At 28.6% G+C, this 23,795-nt stretch overlaps 2 protein-coding genes across 4 annotated transcripts in view; both read left to right on the top strand.

Moving 5' to 3' along the window:
- Positions 1 to 23,795, top strand: part of LOC114930678 (esterase E4-like) — a 37,343-nt gene that overhangs the window by 3,820 nt on the left and 9,728 nt on the right. The gene's annotated exons all lie outside the window — the stretch shown is intronic.
- On the top strand, positions 905 to 23,680 carry LOC114930668 (uncharacterized). The gene is made up of 18 exons (XM_085479674.1): positions 905 to 968; positions 2,028 to 2,167; positions 4,751 to 5,050; positions 12,048 to 12,336; positions 13,415 to 13,600; positions 13,989 to 14,173; positions 14,270 to 14,450; positions 14,556 to 14,876; positions 15,129 to 15,273; positions 15,360 to 15,541; positions 16,464 to 16,603; positions 20,129 to 20,417; positions 21,495 to 21,680; positions 22,094 to 22,278; positions 22,374 to 22,542; positions 22,648 to 22,968; positions 23,221 to 23,365; positions 23,452 to 23,680. The coding sequence occupies exons 1-18, from the start codon at positions 905 to 907 to the stop codon at positions 23,678 to 23,680; spliced, it is 3,657 nt and encodes a 1,218-aa protein (XP_085335800.1).

The raw sequence follows: 23,795 nt of genomic DNA, 5'->3' as shown, positions 1-23,795 counted from the left end.
AGCATTTTTTTTATCTAAGATGCAGCTATAGACATATATAAAAACATATTTTTATTATCTGTATAAAGATAAAATGATGTCAAAATTTCATCTCGATCATCTACATAATTTTATTCAAATAACAGCAAATACGGGCTATGACTCTCAATTAAATTATTTGATCATTATTCTAGATAATTTATTAGTAATAATAACACTTAATTCTTTTCATCTAAGATACAGATATACATAATATATATTTTTATTATTTATCTAAAGAAAAAATAACGTCAAAATTGCATCTATATAATTTTATTTAGAGAACAGAAAACATTGGCGACATACTTATTGCTTAAGTTATACTAATTAATTATTTTTATGCTATGACTCTAAATCAAATTATCTGAATAATTTAGTAAAGATAACCCTTTTTTCATCTAAGATACAGATATAGAAAATATATATTTTTATTATTTATCTAAAGACAAAATAACAAAATCTTATTTAGATGATCATTTATATAATTTTAATTAGATAAGTAAATACTGTAGTTGGTATATAATTCAAGAAAAAGAAGCCTAAAATGTAACATTGTTCCGTTATGGAAAGCATTCAAAGCTCTCTAATACAGAAAGCTTTCCAGCGGAAAACGTGCACTTAACCATACAAAAAGTCGCGCGATCGGTTACCGAATAGAATAATTTCCAATTTTAAAAAATTCCCTATTTTACAATCAATTGCACATTGAATTTATTTATTTCTCCTTGAAAGCCTCCGGGAAAGTTTCTCCGCAGGCAAGTGTATTATCGCTTCAGCGTGTGTGGACCGCTATTTTTATTTGTTTCCGCAATTCCGCGAAATTTGCATTTATATAATGCGCATCGTGCACACCGCAATATTCTTCGGGCATACCTCGGAAAACACAATGGCAAGACGCAATAGCAAGTTTTCATATAACGCCTCTCCGTTGCCCCTAATGCTGCGCGCGCGTAATATCACCCGTGTGAAAATTTAAAATCGCGGATGCATAGCTACGAGCCAGTTCGTCTAGACGCGAATTAGCATCAATATATAGTAAGCCTATAGTCAGTACTTGCCTCTATGTGTAACATTGTGGTAATCTAGCTTTTAGATACGTATATTATTCAGGCGCTAGCTAACATTTGGTAAAAAATAACACAGGAAAATTGTGCGTCGGGTAGATAACACGAATTTTATAAAAATATGTATATATATTGGGTGTCCTAAAATTACCAAATACCCAGATAATAAGGAGATTGCTGAGGTCATTTGAAGACAATTTTTTCTCGGCAAAAATGTCGAGGCACCAATAATTTTTGAGTTATAAGCGATTGAAAAAAATTAAGCTTTTCGTTAAATTATAACGTAAAGCTTATTATATCTTATTATTATACATTATTACTTATTATAAATTAAGCCTTGTGAAAATGAAATATTAATACAACCACATTTTTTTATTTTAATAGAATTTTAATTTAAGATTTAGTTACAAAGATATGTGTATATGGCAAAAATTGGAAACATGCAAAAAATGATGACCTTCCTTTCGAAATTTTTGCTGAAGAATGTAATTTTGAGATACTCTGTATATATAATTCTATATACCTAATATATATTTCCTTTTTCAAAGAAATGACATTGAAAAGAATCCGTTCGTTGATATTGTTGTACATATATCTTGTGTAATAAAGTATATTAGTTGTTGTAAGACAGCAAAATGATTTTTAAGGAAAATTAATTTTGTTAAAAAAAAATTCTATATCTGCGACAAGACAAATTTTGTTTACAATATCGAAGAATTTGTTAATAGTAGTCCAATTGCCTTTACAAAGATATATTTCATAAGAGTGACGTTTTTCTTGTAGCACACAAAATAATTATCTATTTATAATATCTTCATATTTATCAAGATACCAACTCTATATTGACATCGCGTAGCTTTTGGATCACGATAAGCAAATTCTATATATGTTTATATATAAATACTTATTTATCGTAATAATATAGCCAGAGCATAAATTTTTCAGGACCACTCAAAACAGTAAAAGTAAATGTGTCTGAAGGGACATTAGTCGGCATCGTTGAGGTAAACGTCTATGGCGATTCTTACAATGCCTTTCGTGGAATACCATATGCTAAACCTCCAGTGGGTGATCTCAAATTTCGAGTAAGTACAGAGAATGGTTATTGAATATTATTATCTTGATTATTGAAATATTACTATCTTTGTTAAAAGATTTACTTTGACAAGTGATACAAACTGTTTATTGGATAATCTTATAAAATACTAGCTTTTCGGACCGCGCTTCGCGCGGTTCTCATATAGCCTATATTATCCGTTTTAACACAAAAAATTAATTCTTTTTTTTATATTACCGCGAACTACTTTCACATTTGTGGACCGAGTTTCGTGAAACTGGTACCAAAATGTAAAATAATAATTCTTATTTATTTCTATCTTTAAGACACGATATGTTAAAAAAATTTTTTAAATTAAAAAAACCACCATTTCATCACACTCCTTAAAAAATTTGCAACTTATATATATATAGATATAAATAGATATCCAATTTCGAGAAAATTAATCAATAAATGTACGAATGCGTGGGTGGATGCGTATGTAGTATTGTAAAACTTAAAAAAAACACATAGTAGTGATCCCCGAAAAATATGCAAAATTTTGGTACCAGTTTCGAGAAAATCGATCTATAAATGTGTTGGTGCGTGGGTGGTCGCGTAAGTGTGTGAACATTAACAAAAATTATCCATTGCAAACCCATGTAGAATCCTATCCTATTGCAAACCCATGTAGAATCCTATGAAAAATTAATCATTGCAAACCCATGTAGAATCCTAGGCAAAATTAACCATTGCAAACCCATGTAGAATCGTACCCATTGCAAACCTATGTAAAATTCTATGAAAAATTAACCATTGCAAACTCATGTAGAATCCTATGAAAAATTAACCATTGCAAACCCATGTAGAATTGTATTAAAAATTATCCATTGCAAACTTATGTAGAATCCTACATTGCAAACCCATGTACAATAGAATTGTATGAAAAATTATCGATTATAAACCCATGTACAATCGTAACAAAAGTAATGAAATAAAAAAAAAATTGCGCCAAGTGAAAGTAGAAACTTGTACCAGTGGAAAATTAAAGTTGCAGACATATATAGAGTCGTATAATGAATCAGTAAAAATTTAAATTTGCAAATGTAGAATCGTACCATAAAAAAACTTATCTTTTAAAAAAAAAGATAAACAAGATGCCAAGTCTATGCGCCATGTGAAAAAGAAATAAAAAAATTTTAGTTAAAAAAACTGGGAGCGCTGCTAAATAATATTCTAACAATATTAAAATTAAATTGTTACTTTTAAACTCATTACAGTGAAAATATGTTTTGTGTTTAAATTAATTAATGTTACTTTAAGGTGCATTGTAATTTTGAAACTTAGCAGCGCGCCCAGTTTTTTTAATTAAAATTTTTTTATTTCTTTTTCACATGGCGCATGGACTTGGCATCTTGTTTATCTTTTTTTTTTAAAAGATAAGTTTTTTTATGGTACGATTCTACATTTGCAAATTTAAATTTTTACTGATTCATTATACGACTCTATATATGTCTGCAACTTTAATTTTCCACTGGTACAAGTTTCTACTTTCACTTGGCGCAATTTTTTTTTTATTTTATTACTTTTGTTACGATTGTACATGGGTTTATAATCGATAATTTTTCATACAATTCTATTGTACATGGGTTTGCAATGTAGGATTCTACATAAGTTTGCAATGGATAATTTTTAATACAATTCTACATGGTTTTGCAATGGTTAATTTTTCATAGGATTCTACATGAGTTTGCAATGGTTAATTTTTCATAGAATTTTACATAGGTTTGCAATGGGTACGATTCTACATGGGTTTGCAATGGTTAATTTTGCCTAGGATTCTACATGGGTTTGCAATGATTAATTTTTCATAGGATTCTACATGGGTTTGCAATAGGATAGGATTCTACATGGGTTTGCAATGGATAATTTTTGTTAATGGCGTGCCCTTAACTGGTCGCCTTTTTTTACCTTTTTTTAAAGGTGAGTTTTTAGAGATTATATCATTCATTTTTGTATATTTTTATGACCGGAATAGAACAATTATTAAACATGTTTATCTAAACTTCTTTGCTTAAAATGATGTGTACAATCATATCCTAGAATCCTGATCATTCCTCCTAAAGCACCCTATTTATATAAATTTACCCATATGTGTGTGTGTGTGTGTATGTGTGTGTGTGTGTGTGTACTAATGTCGAGCATTTTTTATACATTTTCTATTAAATTTAGATAAAAGTTGCAGGATTTCGAAAAAGAAAAAGTTGACACAGACTTTTTCCTAAACGGCGATTTTCAAGGTTATTTAAAGGTCACTTATATTTTCAAAATAGAATTACCTTAATTTTTCTCATATAAATCGATTCCTCGCAATATTTACTATAAAAAGTTGTAAAGGTATAATTTTTACATAATCTTACATAAACTTCGAAATATTACAAATATTTTATTTTATGAAATATTTCAGTTTATGTAAAATTATGTTAACTATCTTTTAAATTATTCACTTTTAGCCATCTTACCCTTACAACCTTTTATAGTGAATATTGCAACAAATTGGTTTATATATATAATATATACAGGGTGTGTATTTTAAGTAATAAGAATAAGTCCACAAAAAATAATTTATTAGAGATATCGCTACAAAACTTTAGTAGTTTTCAAAATATGCTCCTTGAGCATCAACACACTTCTGCAGGCGACGTTTCCACGCTTCGTACGCTCCCTGGAAGTCACCAACCGAAACATCCTTCAGAGCATGCGTGCAAGCCCTTTTGACAACATCCAGGGTCTCGTGGTGGCGCCCTTTGAGGGCGGTTTTCACTTTGCGGAAGAGGAAAAAGTCTGCTGGGGCAAGGTCGGGGCTGTAGGGAGGCTGTGGAATTGTTACGATGCCATTTTTTGTCAAGTGCTCGGTAACCACGAAGCAGGTGTGAGATGATTTTGTGCACAACCATTTTATCCATTCCTAGCGTTTCTGCGATCATGCAAACACTTAAACGCCGGTCCGTGTTCAGCAAATGTCGCACACGTTGTTCGTTTTCTGCGGTTCTTGATGTTGACGGGCGACCTGCACGGGGCTCGTCCTCCACGCTCTCCCGGCCTTCTTTAAACATTTTGTGCCATCTAAAAACTTGAGCTTGCGATAAGCTTTCCCTGCCGTACGCTTGCTGAATCGTTTCCAGCGTTGATGCACCCGATTTTCCAAGGCGAACGCAAAATTTGATTGCGTAACGCTGTTCAATGCTTTGTTGCATTTTGAACTTGCACACACTTTTTTGAAGACGTCTACGCCACGCGTGATCCTGCCTCAACCAAAGCCAGCAGGCGACCGCCGATTGGAGCGTTATCAAGGTCAAAGGCCCCACGACTCCAACCGGTCGGAGCGCCCTCTGGCGTACAGCCGCGTCAGGACAAAAATATTCTCATTACTTAAAATACAAACCCTGTATATAACATTAGTTATTATTAATTGATGTTTACATTTATTTTTAGACTTACTAGAGCTCAAATGCTCCACATTTTTTGCAAAAACTGTTTATTCTACAGATTTCAAATATGCTTTTAAATGATGATTGAATATTTCCTTTTTTTAATTATTTTTATTATTATTTTTCAATCTCAATCAACTTTTATAACTTTATGCCAGCACGATACAAATACATGTGTCTTTATTTTTTTTATTATTTTCATTATTATTTTTCAATCTCAATCAACTTCTATAACCTTATCCTGCCAGCAGGATACAAATACATGTATGTCTTTATTATTGTATCAACTCTTGTCTTTTCTATGTAACCATGTGTCTTCATAGTTTGAATTATCCCTTCATCTTCTCAATCTTTCGCAGAGATTTAATTAATTAAATACACTTCACACGAAATAAAGTTTGCTGGAAGATATACAGCAAACGATAACTGTAAAAACATGATTACGTGGAAAGAACAAGAGTTGGTACAGTAAAGGCAAGTAAGTAAGTACATGTAATGTATCGTAATTGGCATAACGCTATATCCGCGGAGCAGATAATGTGGCTGTAGAGGTAGTCTGCAGTGCAGCTAATGTGGACGTAGATGTTGATTGAGATAATTGTCTAATATAAAATAGAATTTAAAAATTTAGTTTAAAAAGCTGTTGCATATATAAATAAAGTTTATTTTTTCTAAATTTGGAATATGTTTAATTAATTAATTTTTTAAGTCTATGTTTAATAAATTTTTTAAGTCTGTATTCAATAATTTTATTCATTTGATAAATACATGTATGTCTTTATTTTGATATGTTTAATATAATTAGAAATTCATTATTAATTAGATATGTAAACTATAAATTCATATATAATATTTGAAAATATATGTGAATATTTAAATTTTTATCTTCTACTTCCTCTCCTTCAATCTCTTTAATATCAATATGTGTATGTGTGTACACGCGCGCACATTTGTACGTATTTATTTAATTATTGGATAGTTGAGAGTACTTAATTGATAAAAAATTATGACAATAATAATCCTTTTGTTTTTTTTTCTTATTATTTACTCAGATTTTTTTGTCTATCTTATAAGATAAACACTTTAGAGATTGAATATTTCAAGTAAACTAATTGTAAGTAAATTTCACATTAATGCATATAGATGTTTAATCATGAATGTACTGAATAAGTACACAAGACGAACAGTGAGTGAGTGAGTGAGAATGAGAGTGTGTGTGTGTGTGTGTGTGTGAGAGAGAGAGAGAGAGAGAGAGAGAGAGAGAGAGAGAGAGAGAGAGAGAGAGAGAGAGAGAGAGTTAGCCAACATAACCCCGCACGCTGCCGATATGGCGAAGCGCCACTATCGCCATCTGTTGTAAAACGTGCGAGATGGACAAAATTACCACTACATGCATCTTGCATGTGTTGTGTACGTGTGATGTATGTGTGCGCATGTGTTGTATATGTGTGAATACGTGTAGCACGATACTACTATGTATGCGTGGTCGATGATGATAATGAAGACGGGGACGTTTCTTAATAGAAATTTTTCATATTTCGACTTTGCATTTATATATCTCTGCTTACAAATCACGTAGAGCAGAAATAAAGACACTTTTATTATATAATTCGAACTCAATCTATCGATTAAGTCTAGTATAAACTCGATTGCTTCAGCCATTATTGAGGATTCGAAATATTATAAAGACTCAAATGTCCGACTCGCGTTAAGATACACGGTGTCTCCGCTACGCCCTTAACTGGTCGCGAGACACTACCGTGTCTCTTGATAGAGTGGTAAAAATTAAAGAAAACACATATTATCGATCCCTGATAAATATTCGAAGTTTTGGTACGAATTTCGAGAAAATCGGTTTATAAATTTATTGATGCGTGGGTGGTTGCGTGGGTGAGTAAATAAAATGTTAAAAATTTTTTAAAATCATATATTGACCATCTCCGACAAATTTACAAAAATTTAGTACAAATTTCAAAAAACTTTGTGAATAAATGTGTGAATGCGTGGGTAGATGCGTGATTAGAATAAAATTTAAAAAAGCCACACAACAGTTTTCTCAGAAAAATTTGCAACATTTTTGTACCAATTTCGTGAAAATTTGTCAATAAATCCGCATGCGCGTGAGTGAATGCGTGGGCGGAGATGTAACACTTGAAAAAACCACATCGTCGCCATCTCCGAAATATTTGCAACATGGGTGGGTTCGTGGGTGGAGGCGTAAACTTAAAAAAATAAAACAGCAGTTTTCTCAGAAAAATATGCAACATTTTGATACTAATTTCGTGAAAATTGGTCCATAAATGCGCATGCGTGTGGGTAAATGCGTGAGTGGGTGCGTGAGTAAAAGTGTAACACTTGAAAAAACCGCATCGTCGCTATCTCCAAAAAATTTGCAACATTTTAATACCATGTGTTCAGAAATATTGCAAAAAAAGATTCTTTTTGCAAAAACATACACTCCTCTGAAAAAAAAATAAAAATAAAAAAATTAATAAAAAAAAACCCCACAGCAGCCACCCCCAAAAAATTTGCAACATTTTGGTACCAGTTTCACGAAAATCGGTCCACAAATGCGGAAGTAATTCGCGTAATGACAGACAGACAGACAGATGATGCTTATATATATAGATAAAAGATACAAACATTTACAAAAATTAGAAATAAAATCTAGTTATACAGGAGAAATGATCTTTTACAGAATTTTAGGACATAATTGTACATATTATTTTAGACAAAAAAAATTATTATAAACATGTCTTATTTTTTTTGGACAAAAATATTACTAGTGTTTAGTTTTAAGAATGACTACATTCATTAACTTATTAGAATCTTTATAAAATTTTAAACTTGCAATACATTTGAATAATTATTTTAATTAATAAACATTTTTCAATTAATTAATAATAATTTTGGCATGAATTAATATGAACCATTTTAGTTACATCAAGAATAAAAAATTTGAAATCAACATAGGACTTATTGAAGGTAATGTTTACAATAATTTCATATAATTTTTTCATAGCATTTAATTTTATTAAATTAACAAATATTGTATCTTTGTTCTTAAATTTGAACATTATATCTTCATAACAGTTCAAAATAGGACACATTTTTATTTAAACTGTTTTGCTTAAAATGATTTATACAATCGAGTTCTAGAATGCTGACCATTCCTTCTGAACATCTTGTATATACATAAATTGTTAAAAATTAATAAAATTTCTCATTAATGTAATAAGAGAAAAATTTTTTACGTTTAAAATTTATAAGAAATGCATTATAATTACAATGTACAATTATATAAATACTCTAAAGTGCAAACGTGCCGTGTGAAATTAAACGATCCGTTTTTAGTATAAATTAATCCCCTCGTTGCATTGTTCTTGTAACTAAAGCGTGTAAAAATACTTGAGCCATAGAACTTAAGCGATAAAGCAAATCGATCAATCACTGTTCTAATCTGCCATTCTTGAAAAGATTAATTGATTGCTTACAAAGTTCTACCGGTTAAATTTTTCTACCTAATATATATATATATATATATATATATATATATATATATATATATGTGTGTGGCTTTAAGGAAATGAGCGCGTACAAGATACGCAATACAATAAATTTATGCAAACCAAAGTTTTCATAGCTGTTGTTCGTATATTCCAAAGTTTCTTGCCATGTGCGGCGTTCTATGCATCATCGCGACAGGTAGAGAAGACTGGGGTTGGTTATGGCATTTGTGAGAAATTTGATGCTACATTTTATCTAAACAACATGTATTTTTTTATGTTACGGTTATGAGGTGTAGTATAATTTAACTTCAAAATGCGATAAAGAATGCAAAAATAAGTTTCGTGAAACTAAGAAATATTAAATAATTTTATGCCAGTGTAAATTTGGCAGTGTAACTTTCACACCGGCCATGGGGTTAGTTGTGACATGATACAGGGTAAAAAGTGACAGCAACCGTTTCATTATTTGAATGATTTATTTTACTTAAACAATAATAATGTCAATTAACGTTCTTATATCATATAAGCAGCCTTTCATTTTTAATTAATATAAACAAATTTAATAACATTACACTTCTCAAACAAAATACAAAAATAACTTGTCAAAAAAAAATTGTTTTACTTCTTCTTATACTAATTATAAAAACTTAACATGTTTACAAATGTTTCATTGAACATTGTAATTAAGCTCTATAAACAAAATGAATCGATTTGATATATATTAATCACAAGTAGATATTAATTAGAATCATTATCGGAATCACAATTTCTGCAAAGAAAATACTTTTTTGTAACTTTTAACACTGTAATCAAAATTGAACATTTAAGACGTAATCAAAAAGTTTGAGAGAATTTTTGCGTTATAACTCTGAATTTTCTTCAATCTTAATTGTATAAAATACACATACAATGCAAAACCATTTCTAAAATATCAATATAAACAAAATAAGACCAAAATTACAAATAAAATAAAAAGTTACAAACCTGCTATTTTTCACTACCATATATATGTAAGCGTTAGGTGATGTCGATAACGCGTTTAATATATAATACGCAGTAGTCGATATTGCCAACATTTAACGCTTTCTAGCGTTTTTTTAGACGGTTTATTTACCTATTTTTTTATAAGAGTAACATTTAAACCCTGTAACGTTCAGTCCCAGTCTCTTCCCTACTTTTCGAAAGTGGAAAAATATAGAAATGTGAAAAATATAGTAACTTCGTTTAAATTTTATTTTTATAGAAAAACACGCACTCTTATAAAATAATAACTTTTAGAAACTTTTAAAAAATTAGGAAAATAATATCCACTCGTGACCTCATGCAATATCGAATAGATGTAGACAAAAAAAATGAATCGATAATTCATTACTTCATTAATTTTTTTAAATACTAAACTAACAAAAGCGCGTTACAAGCGCGCGCCACATTTCTCAATTTTATATTAACTTTTAATACTTTAGGAATTACAAAAAATACTTTTTTTGTAATATTTATATTATTCTTTCTAATATTAGTTTAATTCTTCATAATACTATTTTTGTTTTTCTTAATATTAGTTTTATTATTCCTAATATTAATATTATTATTGATAAGATTAGTATTATTTTTTTTAATATTAATATAATATTATTCCTCAGGTTAGTTTTATTTTTCTTCAAATTAATTTTATTTCTCCAAATATAAATTTTTAATATTAGTTAAATGACAACAACAGAAAAAATTGCAGTAATTCCCTCACAAAAAATTAAAAAAAATTTGTAGTGCTCTGCATTTAAGCATCCAAACAATTATAAAGATTTTCTTACATAATATATATTCAGCTTAATCATATTTATTCAAGTGTTATTATACATAACTGTATAAAAATCAGACATTTCACAATAAAAGTTTAGTTTGCGATTGCAAAACAATCTCGATTACAGATAATTAAAATAAAATCAAATTCAAAACTACTTTAATTTGCCTTTTTTCAGTTTTTGTCGAATTTGTGATATATAATTTATTCTGTAAATATAGATTAAATTTTAATTCTTAATAGCATAACGCAGCATTCGACTAACGATTCTAAAGAGTGTCGAAAAGTTCAAACGACGTCAATTTTCTTTATCGGGTATTCTAAGAACGAAAATTTTCTTTCTCGACGGCTACACGGTGTCTCAAACTAATAAGAATAAAATGTTGCAATTGAGAATGGTAGAAATGTTACATTACGTAAATAATTAGTCGAAGAAAACGGTATAGATACTTCTCCCTCTCTCCCTCACTCTCTTTCTCTCTCTCTCTCTCTTTCTCTCTCTCTCTCTCTTTCTCTCTCTCTCTTTCTCTCTCTCTCTCTCTTTCCCTCTACCATCATTTTCCACTTTCTCCCTCCCACTTCTTCTCTTTTAAATATATACAATAAATAATTTGTCTATTTTATAATGTATAAATAATTTTAAAATCTAAGAATCTAATTTTTTGATTTATGATTATAAATTTACCAACATATTTGAAGAAGAATCAAATCGGTTGAGGACAGTTGTGACATTTTCTTTGTTAGATAAAATTAAGAAAATTTTGTTTTATTATATCTAAATAAAACATAAAACCACATGGCGATTTATCTAAATAACTTCCAGATAATATTGTTTTTAAGATCGCTTATATAGACGCAGTTATAAACAAAAAATGTAAATTATAAATAGGATAAAAAAAATAAATTATTTTTACGGCTTATTGCTTAAGTTTAAGCAATTAATTATTTTTATGCTATGACTCTAAACCAAATTATCTGAATATATTAGTAAAGATAACATTTTTCTTTATCTAAAATGCAGATAAAGATAATACATATTTTTTATTATCTATATCAAGATAAGATGTCGCCAAAATTTCATCTAGCTGATCATTTATAACATTTTATTTAGATAACAAACACTGATTGTAGGATCCGCAACCACCAGAACCATGGTCCAGTGATAGAAACGCTTCGGATAACGGAAACATCTGTCTTCAGATGGACAGAATAAACTTAGTCGTCATAGGAAAAGAAGACTGTCTTTATTTGAACGTGTATACCAACAATGTGACGTCTTCAAAGAAAAGTGCTGTAATGGTGTGGATACATGGTGGAGGCTTTCTTATGGGAGACGGCACTTCGCTTTATTACGGTCCTGATTATATCATGCGGAAGGATGTGGTACTCGTCACCCTGAATTACAGATTAGGTGTTCTAGGTATATTATTAATTAGCTCGAAATCATTTTATGTTATTTGCGTTCGATGATCTACTTTTTTTTAAGTAAACACATAGAACGCATTCTGCTTCCCACAATTCAAATAATTTACGTGTATGTATGGTTTTTTTTAAATACCAATTTTAAAGCAATAACCAATTCTCATAACTTATAACATTTTTAAAAATTTTAACGTTTCATAACTTTCTTCATAAATTTGGTTTTTTTTTTAAATAATCGTCGAATTATAAATAATTAAAAAAACTTGTGAAATCAATTTATTTAATCTTTGAAATTGTAATATATTTATATAACTTATATAAATAAAATAGGAATTAAAAAATGATAATGATTTAATCGACCAACTCTGGCAAAAAAAGAATTTTATTAAATTTTACAACATTTCGACCGTGGGTTTCAGCCCTTATCAAGTGCTGTAACATAATATTAACAATTATGACTAAAAGGAAATTATAAAATATATAAAAAATTTCACACGTTAATACGCAAACGTACCTATGTTCTTCAAACAAAGTAAATCACAACTTTTTTGGAAAACAATAGTTTGATCTGAGAATATAACATGATATAATAGTATGAAAACGAAATAACTGTGTTGTCGTAACAGTTTTAAGCTCCTTATCAAACTAAACGTTCTTTATTAATTTCTTGTAAACATTATTAAGATTATCCGTGTCTCTTTGTAAATTAATTGTGTTGTCAAATTTTTTGATATAAAACATCTCCGCGGATTTTCGTTTACTAACATATTTTTCATGATGTAAAATTTCTTGTAGAACAAGAATATTAAATAATCGACCAAATTAGCACAAATCGAATTTAGTAAGTTTTACGACGTTTCGAAAATATGGTTGTGGTACTTTTGAAATGAATAACGTTAAAAATCATTCAACCACATGGTCGAAACGTCGTGAAACCTTATTAATTTTAATTTGTGCTAGTTTGGTCAACTATTTAATATTCCTTATTTTACTGACTAGAGAATGCGAATATGTAAGTCTTGATAATAAACTTTACTAAACGTATTAACGACATGTTTCTTTTATTCCCTTCTTAGGTTTTCTTAATTTTGATGAGGAAATGGCGACGGGAAATCAGGGCTTAAAAGATGTAGTTATGGCGTTAAAATGGGTTAAAAAAAATATATTGCAATTCGGTGGAGATCCCGATAACGTCACAATTTTTGGTCAAGATGCGGGTGGAGTAATGGTTCACTATCTGACTATTTCACCGTTAGCTGAAGGTATCGAACAGACATAATATTGATATACATATATTAAGAATATTTAAGAACACATTTTATACAAACAAATAAAAAATTTTTCATAGCTTTGCTATATCAAAAACTTTTATATTATAAGGTTTTCTTTCATTTTAACTTAAATCTCGATTGCAAACTACATAATATCGACATTTTAAAATGTCGCAGATAATTACTTGGAAGATAACTGTGATAACATCTTTCAGTAAAAACACATTGATTCTATATTGAGAATTCAAAATTAAAAGCACTTTAATTAATTTTATGTGTTATATTAAGACAAAGAAGAAAGAAGCTTAGATCTTATGATATAATATTATAAAACTTCTTCGAGTGCCAATTCTATTATGTGCGAATGTGTGCTTGACAGGTTTATTTCATAAGGCAATATGTCAAAGTGGCGTCATAACTGTTCCTTGGGCTTTCAGTGAACTTGACGATGCTATCCATAACGGTCTGATGTTAGCCCAGAAACTTGGTAATGCGACTTCAAATCCGGAAGAAGCCCTGAAATTTCTGAAAGACATAGACGGAAAAATATTGATAGCAGCAGAGGTCTTTTGACGCTCTATTACAATTATTGCAATAATAAATGTTCGATGAATTAACATAAACTATTTTTTTTATATTAAGAATATTATGTTTTTGCAGAATGACTTAGATATTTTTCCCGCATTTACGCCGACCGTGGATTACGAGTCATGGAATTCTTTTTTATCGGAAAATCCGTTGAAATTATTACGTAATGGTATTAAAATACCAATCATATTTGGATATAATAGCCAAGAAGGCAATATTTTCATAAGTGATATTGTCGGTCGTAAGTCGGTCGGTAAGTATATATATTTGCTTTTGCTTTTCATTAAGTTATATTATAAATTAAATTATATTAAATTAAATTAAATTTTAATTAAAATTATTATTCAAATATTTTCAGGGGTAAACAACGATACTTTAAACAAATTTAATTCTGATTTTAAGAAAGCCATACATCCGAAAATTCTACGTCAATTACCGCAACTAGGGATCACGGTACCGGAATTACGATCGTTGTATTTTGGTAATAAAACAGTGTCAGAAGAAACTATAATGGCTCTTTCTGATTTTTTGGGGGATCAACATATCTATAGAGGCATTATACAAGCAATTGATATTCAAATGAATTCTAATGTTAACCAGTCGACCTATTTGTACGAATTTTCGTACGAAAGTGAAACCTCTCCTGTGAAGAAAATGTTTTTTAAAAAGCCGCTTTCAGGTATTGCGTTGCTAATTAAAGTAGAACTACATACGTCAAAATCAAATTAACATTAAAGTTAAAAAAGAAGTAAACGTGAATATAAATGTCTTTAAATTTCTATATATGATTGTAAAAAGACGCACGCAGGTTTAGAAAAATTTGATAAAAAAAAGTTTAGAGTGCATTTAAATATAAATTTTAGATTGCACTTGTAATATATTGATAAAGTTATCAACTTTTATGAATAATTTACGTAACAATATTTTGTAGGTACATCTCACTTCGAGGAACTGGGTTATTTATTTTGTCCTCTTATAGGACAATTTATCGAAGTGTTACCATTTGCACATAATACGTCGGATTATAAAATAATGGAATACTTAACGCAGATGTGGACAGATTTTGCTAAAACGGGGTATGATAGACTTGACATTTCTTACGAATATTTATTATAACAATCATACTATCGCGTAATAATAATCAATTACACATTTATTACAGAAATCCAACACCTTCTTCAGCTAATTTTACTTGGATTCCAGTGCAAAATAAAATTATGTATCATTATTTAAATATTGAAAATGAACCTCAAATTAAATCTTTTATTAATGGATACCAACGATGGGATTGGAAGAACAAACTTAAATTATTAAACGAACGTAACAAATCGAAACAATTTTCTGGTACAGAACCATTCATTAACTACACGAAACTTTGCACAAATCTATAGTATGAGATAAAATATGAAGATATCTAAATGAAATTGAATTGCTTTCAAAAAAACTTTCTAATGCAAAAACTGACAAACTAACAATGGGAAACAATGATATATTAATAGAGATCATTTAAACACGATTTTTTCTCGGCAAAAATGTCGAGGCACCAATAATTTTCGAGTTATAAACGATTGAAAAAAATTAAGCTTTTCGTTAAATTATAACGTAAGGTTTATTATACCATATTATTATACATTATTACTTATTATAAATTAAGCCTTGTGAAAATAAAATAATACTAAAACCACATACTTTATATTAATAGAATTTTAATTTAAGATTTAGTTACAAAAAAATATGTGTTTATGGCAAAAATTGGAAACATGCAAATAAATGATGACCTCCCTCTCGACATTTTTGCTGAAAAATGTAATTTTGAGATACTCTGTATATATAATTCTATATACCTAATATATATTTTTTTTTTCACAAAAATGACATTGAAAAGAATCCATTCGTTGATATTGTTGTACATATATCTTGCGTAATAAAATTTATTAGTTGTTGTACAGACAGCAAAATGATTTTTAAGGAAAATTAATTTTGTTAAAAAAAATTCTCTATCTGCGACAAGACAAATTTTGCAACATCGAAGAATTTGTTAATAGTAGTCCAATTGCTGTTACAAAGATATATTTCATAAGAGCGACGTTTTTTTTGTAGCACACAAAATAATTATTTATTTATAATATCTTCATATTTATCAAGATACGAATTCTATTTTGACATCGCGTAGTATTTGGATCACGATAAGCGAATTCTATATATGTTTATATACATATAAATACTTGTTTTTCGTAATAATTTAGCCAGAGTATAAATTTTTCAGGGCCACTCAAAACAGTAAAAATAAATGTGTCTCAAGGGACATTAGTCGGCATCGTCGAGGAAAACGTCTATGGCGATTCTTACAATGCCTTTTGTGGAATACCATATGCTAAACCTCCAGTGGGTGATCTCAGATTTCGAGTAAGTACAGAAAATGGTTATTGAATATTACTATCTTGATTATTGAAATATTAATATCTTTGTTAAAAGATTTACTTAGACAAGTGGTACAAACTGTTTATTGGATAATCTTATAAAATATAAAAGATACAGACATTTACAAAAATTAGAAATAAAATCTAGTTATACAGGAAAAATGATCTTATACATAATTTTAGGATATAATTGTACATATTATTTTAGACAAAAAAAATTATTATAAACATGTCCTATTTTGAACAAAGATATTACTAGTGTTCAGTTTTAAAAATGACTACATTCATTAATATAATAAAATTTCTATGAAGTTTTAAACTTGCAATACATTTGAATAATTAATATTAATTAATAAACATTTTTTAATTAATAATAATAATTTTGGCATGAATTAATATGAACCATTTTAGTTACATCAGGAACCAAAAATTTGAAATTAACACAGAACTTATCGAAGATAAACTAATGTTTACAAAAATTTCATATAATTCTTTCATAGCATTTAATTTTATTAAGTTAACAAATATCTTTGTTCTTAAACTTGAACATTATATCTTCATAACAGTTCAGAATAAGACACATTTTTATTTAAACTATTTTGCTAAAAATGATTTATACAATCAAGTTCTAGAATGCTGACCATTTCTTCTGAAAATTTTGTATATACATAAATTGTTAAAGAATAATAATAGTTTTTCATTAATGTGTTAAGAAAAAATTTTTACGCTTAAAATTTATAAGAAATGCATTATAATTGCAATGTACAATTATATAAATACTCTGAAGTGCAAACGTGCCGTGTGAAATTAAACGATCCGTTTTTAGTATAAATTAATCCCTTCGTTGCATTGTTCTTTAACTCAAGCGTGTTAAAACACTTGAGCCATATAGAACTTAAGCGATAAAGCAAATCGATCAATCACTGTTCTATTCAGCCATTCTTGGAAAAATTAATTTAGTGCTTACAAAGTTTTACCGGTTAAGTTTTTCTAATATATATGTAGGATTTTATTTATAAGACTTGCGTTAATTTTATTTTAAATTTAATTCTGAAGCGGTGATTGGCTCTGTTCTCTAGTAAAAAAAGTCTCCGCGGAACTACGCGCGAGTGTGCACTCTCATCACTGCGTCATTAGTTATTTTCTATGTTTTTAGTTTGTTATACATGCGTACGCGCCAAAAAACACGCACTTAGTCTCTCTCCGCCGTTTTGATCTGTATAAAAGAATTAATAAAACGTGTTCGAACGAGAAGATTTCTACATATATATATATATATATGGCTTTAAGAAAATGAGCGCGTACATGAAACGCAATACGATAAACTTATGCGAACCAAAGTTCTCATAGCTGTTATTCGTATATTCCAAAGTTTCTTGCCATGTGCGACGTTCTATACATTATCGCGACAGGTAAGAGAAACTGGAGTTGGTTGTGAAATTTTTGAGAAAGTTTGATGCTACATTTTATCTAAACAATATGTTCTTTTTTATGTTACGGTTATAAAATTTATTATTATTTAACTTTAAAATGCGATAAAGAACGCAAGGATAGCTTTCGTGCAACTAGGAAATATTAAATGTATTTATGAAATTTGCCAGTGTAACTTTTACCTCGGCCCTGGAGTCAGTTGTGACGTTATACGGAGTAAAAAATGACAGCAACAATTCCATTATTTGAATGATTTATTTTACTTAAACATTAATAATGTCAATTAACATACTTATATCATATGAGCAGTCTTTCATTTTTAATTGATATAAACAAATTTAACAATTTAACACAATATATTTCTTAATCAAAATACAAAAATAACTAGTAAAAACAAAAATTGTTTTACTTCTTCTTAAACTAATTACGAAAATATAACATGTTTACAAATATTTCATTGAACATTGTAATTAAACTCTAAAAACAAAATGAATCAATTTGATATATATTAATCACAAGTAGATATTAATCGATTTGATATATAGTAATCACAAGTAGATATATAGTAATCAAAAGTAGATATTAATCAGAATCATTATCGGAATCACAGTTTCTGCAAATATAATACATATTTGTAACTTTTAACACTGTAATCAAAATTGAACATTTGAAACGCAATTAAAAAGTTTGACAGAATTTTTGCGTTATAACTCTGAATTTTCTTCAATCTTAATTGTATAAAATACACATACAATGCAAAACCATTTCTACAATATCAATATAAACAAAATGAGACCAAAATTACAAATAAAATAAAAAGTTACAAACCTGCTATTTTTTACTACCATATATATGTAAGCGTTAAGTGATGTCGATGACGCGTTTAATATATAATACGCAGTAGTCGATATTGCCAACATTTAGCAATTTTTAGTGTTTTTTTTAGACGGTTTATTTAACTATTTTTTTATAAGTGTAACATTTAACCTCTGTAACGTTCAGTTCCAGTTTCCCTACTTTTCGAAAGTTGGGAAATATAGAAATGTGAAAAATGTTGTAACTTCGTTCAAATTTTATCTTTATAGAAAAACACGCTCTCTTAGAAAATAATAACTTCTAGAAACTTTTAAAGAATTAGGAGAATAATATCCACTCGTGACCTCATGCAATATCGAATAGAGGTAGACAAAAAAATGAATCGATAATTCATTACTTCATTAATTTTTTTAAATACTAGAACAACAAAAGCGCTCTACGAGCGCGCGCCACATTACTCAATTTTATATTAACTTTTAATACTTTAGGACTTACAGAAAATACTTTTTTCGTAATATTTATATTATTCTTCTTAATATTAGTTTTATTTTTCATAATACTAGTTTTGTTTTTTTTAATATTAGTTTTATTATTCCTATTATTAGTATTATTATTGATAAGATCAGTAATATTTTTCATAATATTAATAGTATTTTTCCTCAGGTTAATTTTATTTTTCCTCAAGTTAATTTTTTTCTCCTAATATTAATTTTTAATATTAGTTAACTGACAACAAGAAAAAAAACTGCAGTAATTCTTTCACATAAAATTGAACAAAAATTTGTAGTGCTCTGCATTTAAGCATCCAAATAATTATAAAGATTTTCTTACATAATATATATTTAGTTTAATCATATATTTATTCAAGTGTCATTTTACAATACTGTTCAAAAATAAGATATTTCACAATAAAAGTTTAGTTTGCGATTGCAAAACAATCTCGATTACAGATAATTAAAATATAATCAAATTCAAAACTTCTTTAATTTGCGTTTTTTTAGTTTCTGTCGAATTTGTGATATATACTTTATTCTGTAAATATAGACTAAATTTTAATTTTTAATAGCATAACGCAGCATTCGACCAACGACTCTAAAGAGTGTCGAAAAGTTCAAAGAACGTCAATTCTCTTTATTGGTTATTCTAAGAACATACAGAAGATAATACATATTTTTTATTATCTATATCAAGATAAGATGTCGCCAAAATTTTATCTAGCTGATTATTTATAACATTTTATTTAGATAACAAACACTGATTGTAGGATCCGCAACCACCAGAACCATGGTCCAGTGATAGAAACGCTTCGGATAACGGAAACATCTGTCTTCAGATGGACGGAATAGACTTAGTCGTCATAGGAAAAGAAGACTGTCTCTATTTGAACGTGTATACCAACAATGTGACGTCTTCAAAGAAAAGTGCTGTAATGGTGTGGATACATGGTGGAGGCTTTCTTATGGGAGACGGCACCTCGCTTTATTACGGTCCTGATTATATCATGCGGAAGGATGTGGTACTCGTCACCCTGAATTACAGATTAGGTGTTCTAGGTACATTATTAATTAGCTCGAAATCATTTTATGTTATTTGCGTTCGATGATCTACTTTTTTTTAAGTAAACACATAGAACGCATTCTGCTTCCCACAATCCAAATAATTTACGTGTATTTATGGTTTTTTTAAAACACCAATTTTAAAGCAATAATCAATTCTCATAACTTATAACATTTTTATAAATTTTAACGTTTCATAACTTTCTTCATAAATTTGGTTTTTTTTTTAAATAATCGTCGAATTATAAATAATTAAAAAAACTCGTGAAATCAATTTATTTAATCTTTGAAATTGTAATATATTTATATAACTTATATAAATAAAATAGGAATTAAAAAATGATAATGATTTAATCGACCAACTCTGGCAAAAAAGAAATTTTATTAAATTTTACAACATTTCGGCCGTGGGTTTCAGCCCTTATCAAGTGCTGTAACATAATATTAACAATTATGATTAAAAGGAAATTATAAAATATATAAAGAATTTCACACGTTAATACGCAAACGTATCTATGTTCTTCAAACAAAGTAAATCACAACTTTTTTGGAAAACAATAGTTTGATCTGAGAATATAACATGATATAATAGTATGAAAACGAAATAACTGTGTTGTCGTAACAGTTTTAAGCTCCTTATCAAACTAAACGTTCTTTATTAATTTCTTGTAAACATTATTAAGATTATCCGTGTCTCTTTGTAAATTAATTGTGTTGTCAAATTTTTGATATAAAACATCTCCGCGATTTTTCGTTTACTAACATATTTTTCATGATGTAAAATTTCTTGTAGAACAAGAATATTAAATAATCGACCAAATTAGCACAAATCAAATTTAGTAAGTTATACGACGTTTCGAAAATAAGGTTGTGGTACTTTTGAAATAAATAACGTTAAAAATCATTTAACCACATGGTCGAAACGTCGTGAAACTTAATTAATTTTAATTTGTGCTAGTTTGGTCAATTATTTAATATTTCTTATTTTACTGACTAGAGAATGCGAATATGTAAGTCTTGATAATAAACTTTACTAAACGTATTAACGACATGTTTCTTTTATTCCCTTTTTAGGTTTTCTCAATTTTAATGAGGAAATGGCGACGGGAAATCAGGGCTTAAAAGATGTAGTTATGGCGTTAAAATGGGTTAAAAAAAATATACTGCAATTCGGTGGAGATCCCGATAACGTCACAATTTTTGGTCAAGATGCGGGTGGAGTAATGGTTCACTATCTGACTATTTCACCGTTAGCTGAAGGTACGAATCAAACAGACATAATATTGATATACATATATTAAGAATATTTAAGAACACATTTTATACAAACAAATAAAAATTTTTCATAGCTTTGCTATATCAAAAACTTTTATATTATAAGGTTTTCTTTCATTTTAACTTAAATCTCGATTGCAAACTACATAATATCGACATTTTAAAATGTCGCAGATAATTACTTGGAAGATAACTGTGATAACATCCTTCAGTAAAAACACATCTATTCTATATTGAGAATTCAAAATTAAAAGCACGTTAATTAATTTTATGTGTTATATTAAGACAAAGAAGAAAGAAGCTAAGATCTTGATATAATCGAAAGCTAAGATGATGATATAATTATTTAAAACTTCTTCGAATGCCAACTTTATTATGTGCGAATGTGTGCTTGACAGGTTTATTTCATAAGGCAATATGTCAAAGTGGCGTCATAACTGTTCCTTGGGCTTTTACTGAACTTGACGATGCTATCCATAACGGTCTGATGTTAGCCCAGAAACTTGGTAATGCGACTTCAAATCCGGAAGAAGCCCTGAAATTTCTGAAAGACATAGACGGAAGAATATTGATAGCAGCAGAGGTCTTTTGACGCTCTATTACAATTATTGCAATAATAAATGTTTGATGAATTAACATAAACTATTTTTTTAAATTAAGATTATTATGTTTTTGCAGAATGACTTAGATATTTTTCCCGCATTTACGCCGACCGTGGATTACGACTCATGGAATTCTTTTTTATCGGTAAATCCGTTGCAATTATTACGTAATGGTATTAAAATACCAATCATATTTGGATATAATAGCCAAGAAGGCAATATTTTCATAAGTGATATTGTCGGTCGTAAGTATATATATTTGCTTTTGCTTTTCATTAAGTTATATTATGAATTAAATTATATTAAATTAAATTAAATTTTAATTAAAATTATTATTCAAATATTTTCAGGGGTAAACAACGATACTTTAAACAAATTTAATTCTGATTTTAAGAAAGCCATATATCCGAAAATTCTACGTCAATTACCGCAACTAGGGATCACGGTACCGGAATTACGATCATTGTATTTTGGTAATAAAACAGTGTCAGAAGAAACTATAATGGCTCTTTCTGATTTTTTGGGCGATCAACATATCTATAGAGGCATTATACAAGCAATTGATATTCAAATGAATTCTAATGTTAACCAGTCGACCTATTTGTACGAATTTTCGTACAAAAGTGAAACCTCTCCTGTGAAGAAAATGTTTTTTGAAAAGCCGTTTCCAGGTATTGCGTCGCTAATTAAAGTAGAACTACATACGTCAAAATCAAATTAACATTAAAGTTAAAAAAGAAGTAAACGTGAATTTAAATGTCTTTAAATTTTTATATATGAGTGTAAAAAGACGCACGTAGGTTTAGAAAAATTTGATTAAAAAAAGTTTATAGTGCATTTAAATATAAATTTTAAATTGCACTTGTAATATATGGATAAAGTTATCAACTTTTATGATTAATTTACATAACAATATTTTGTAGGTACATCTCACTTCGAGGAGCTGGGTTATTTATTTTGTCCTCTTATGGGACAATTTATCGATGTGTTACCAATTGCACATAATACGTCGGATTATAAAATAATGGAATACTTAACGCAGATGTGGACAGATTTTGCTAAAACGGGGTATCATAGACTTGACATTTCTTACAAATATTTTTTATAACAATCGTACAATCGCGTAATAATAATCAATTACACATTTATTACAGAAATCCAACACCTTCTTCAGCTAATTTTACCTGGATTCCAGTGAAAAATAGACTTATGTATTATTATTTAAATATTGAGAATGAACCTCAAATGAAATTTCTTCTTAATGGATTTCAACGATGGGATTGGAAGAACAAACTTAAAATATTAAACAAATATAACAAATTGCAACAATTTTCTGGTACAGAACCATTCATTAATTACACAAAAGTTTGCACAGACCTATAGTATGAGATAAAATATGAAGAAATTTAACTAAAATTGAATTGCTTTCAAAAAAATCTTCTAATGCAAAAATTGACAAAATAACAGTGGGAAACAGTGATGTATTAATAGAGATCAT

This window comes from Nylanderia fulva, unplaced genomic scaffold, assembly GCF_048542155.1.
Source record: "Nylanderia fulva isolate GAGA-0341 unplaced genomic scaffold, ASM4854215v1 Scaffold127, whole genome shotgun sequence".
Classification (NCBI taxonomy): Eukaryota; Metazoa; Arthropoda; class Insecta; order Hymenoptera; family Formicidae; genus Nylanderia; species Nylanderia fulva.
This window is presented reverse-complemented; position numbering and strand designations above follow the sequence as displayed.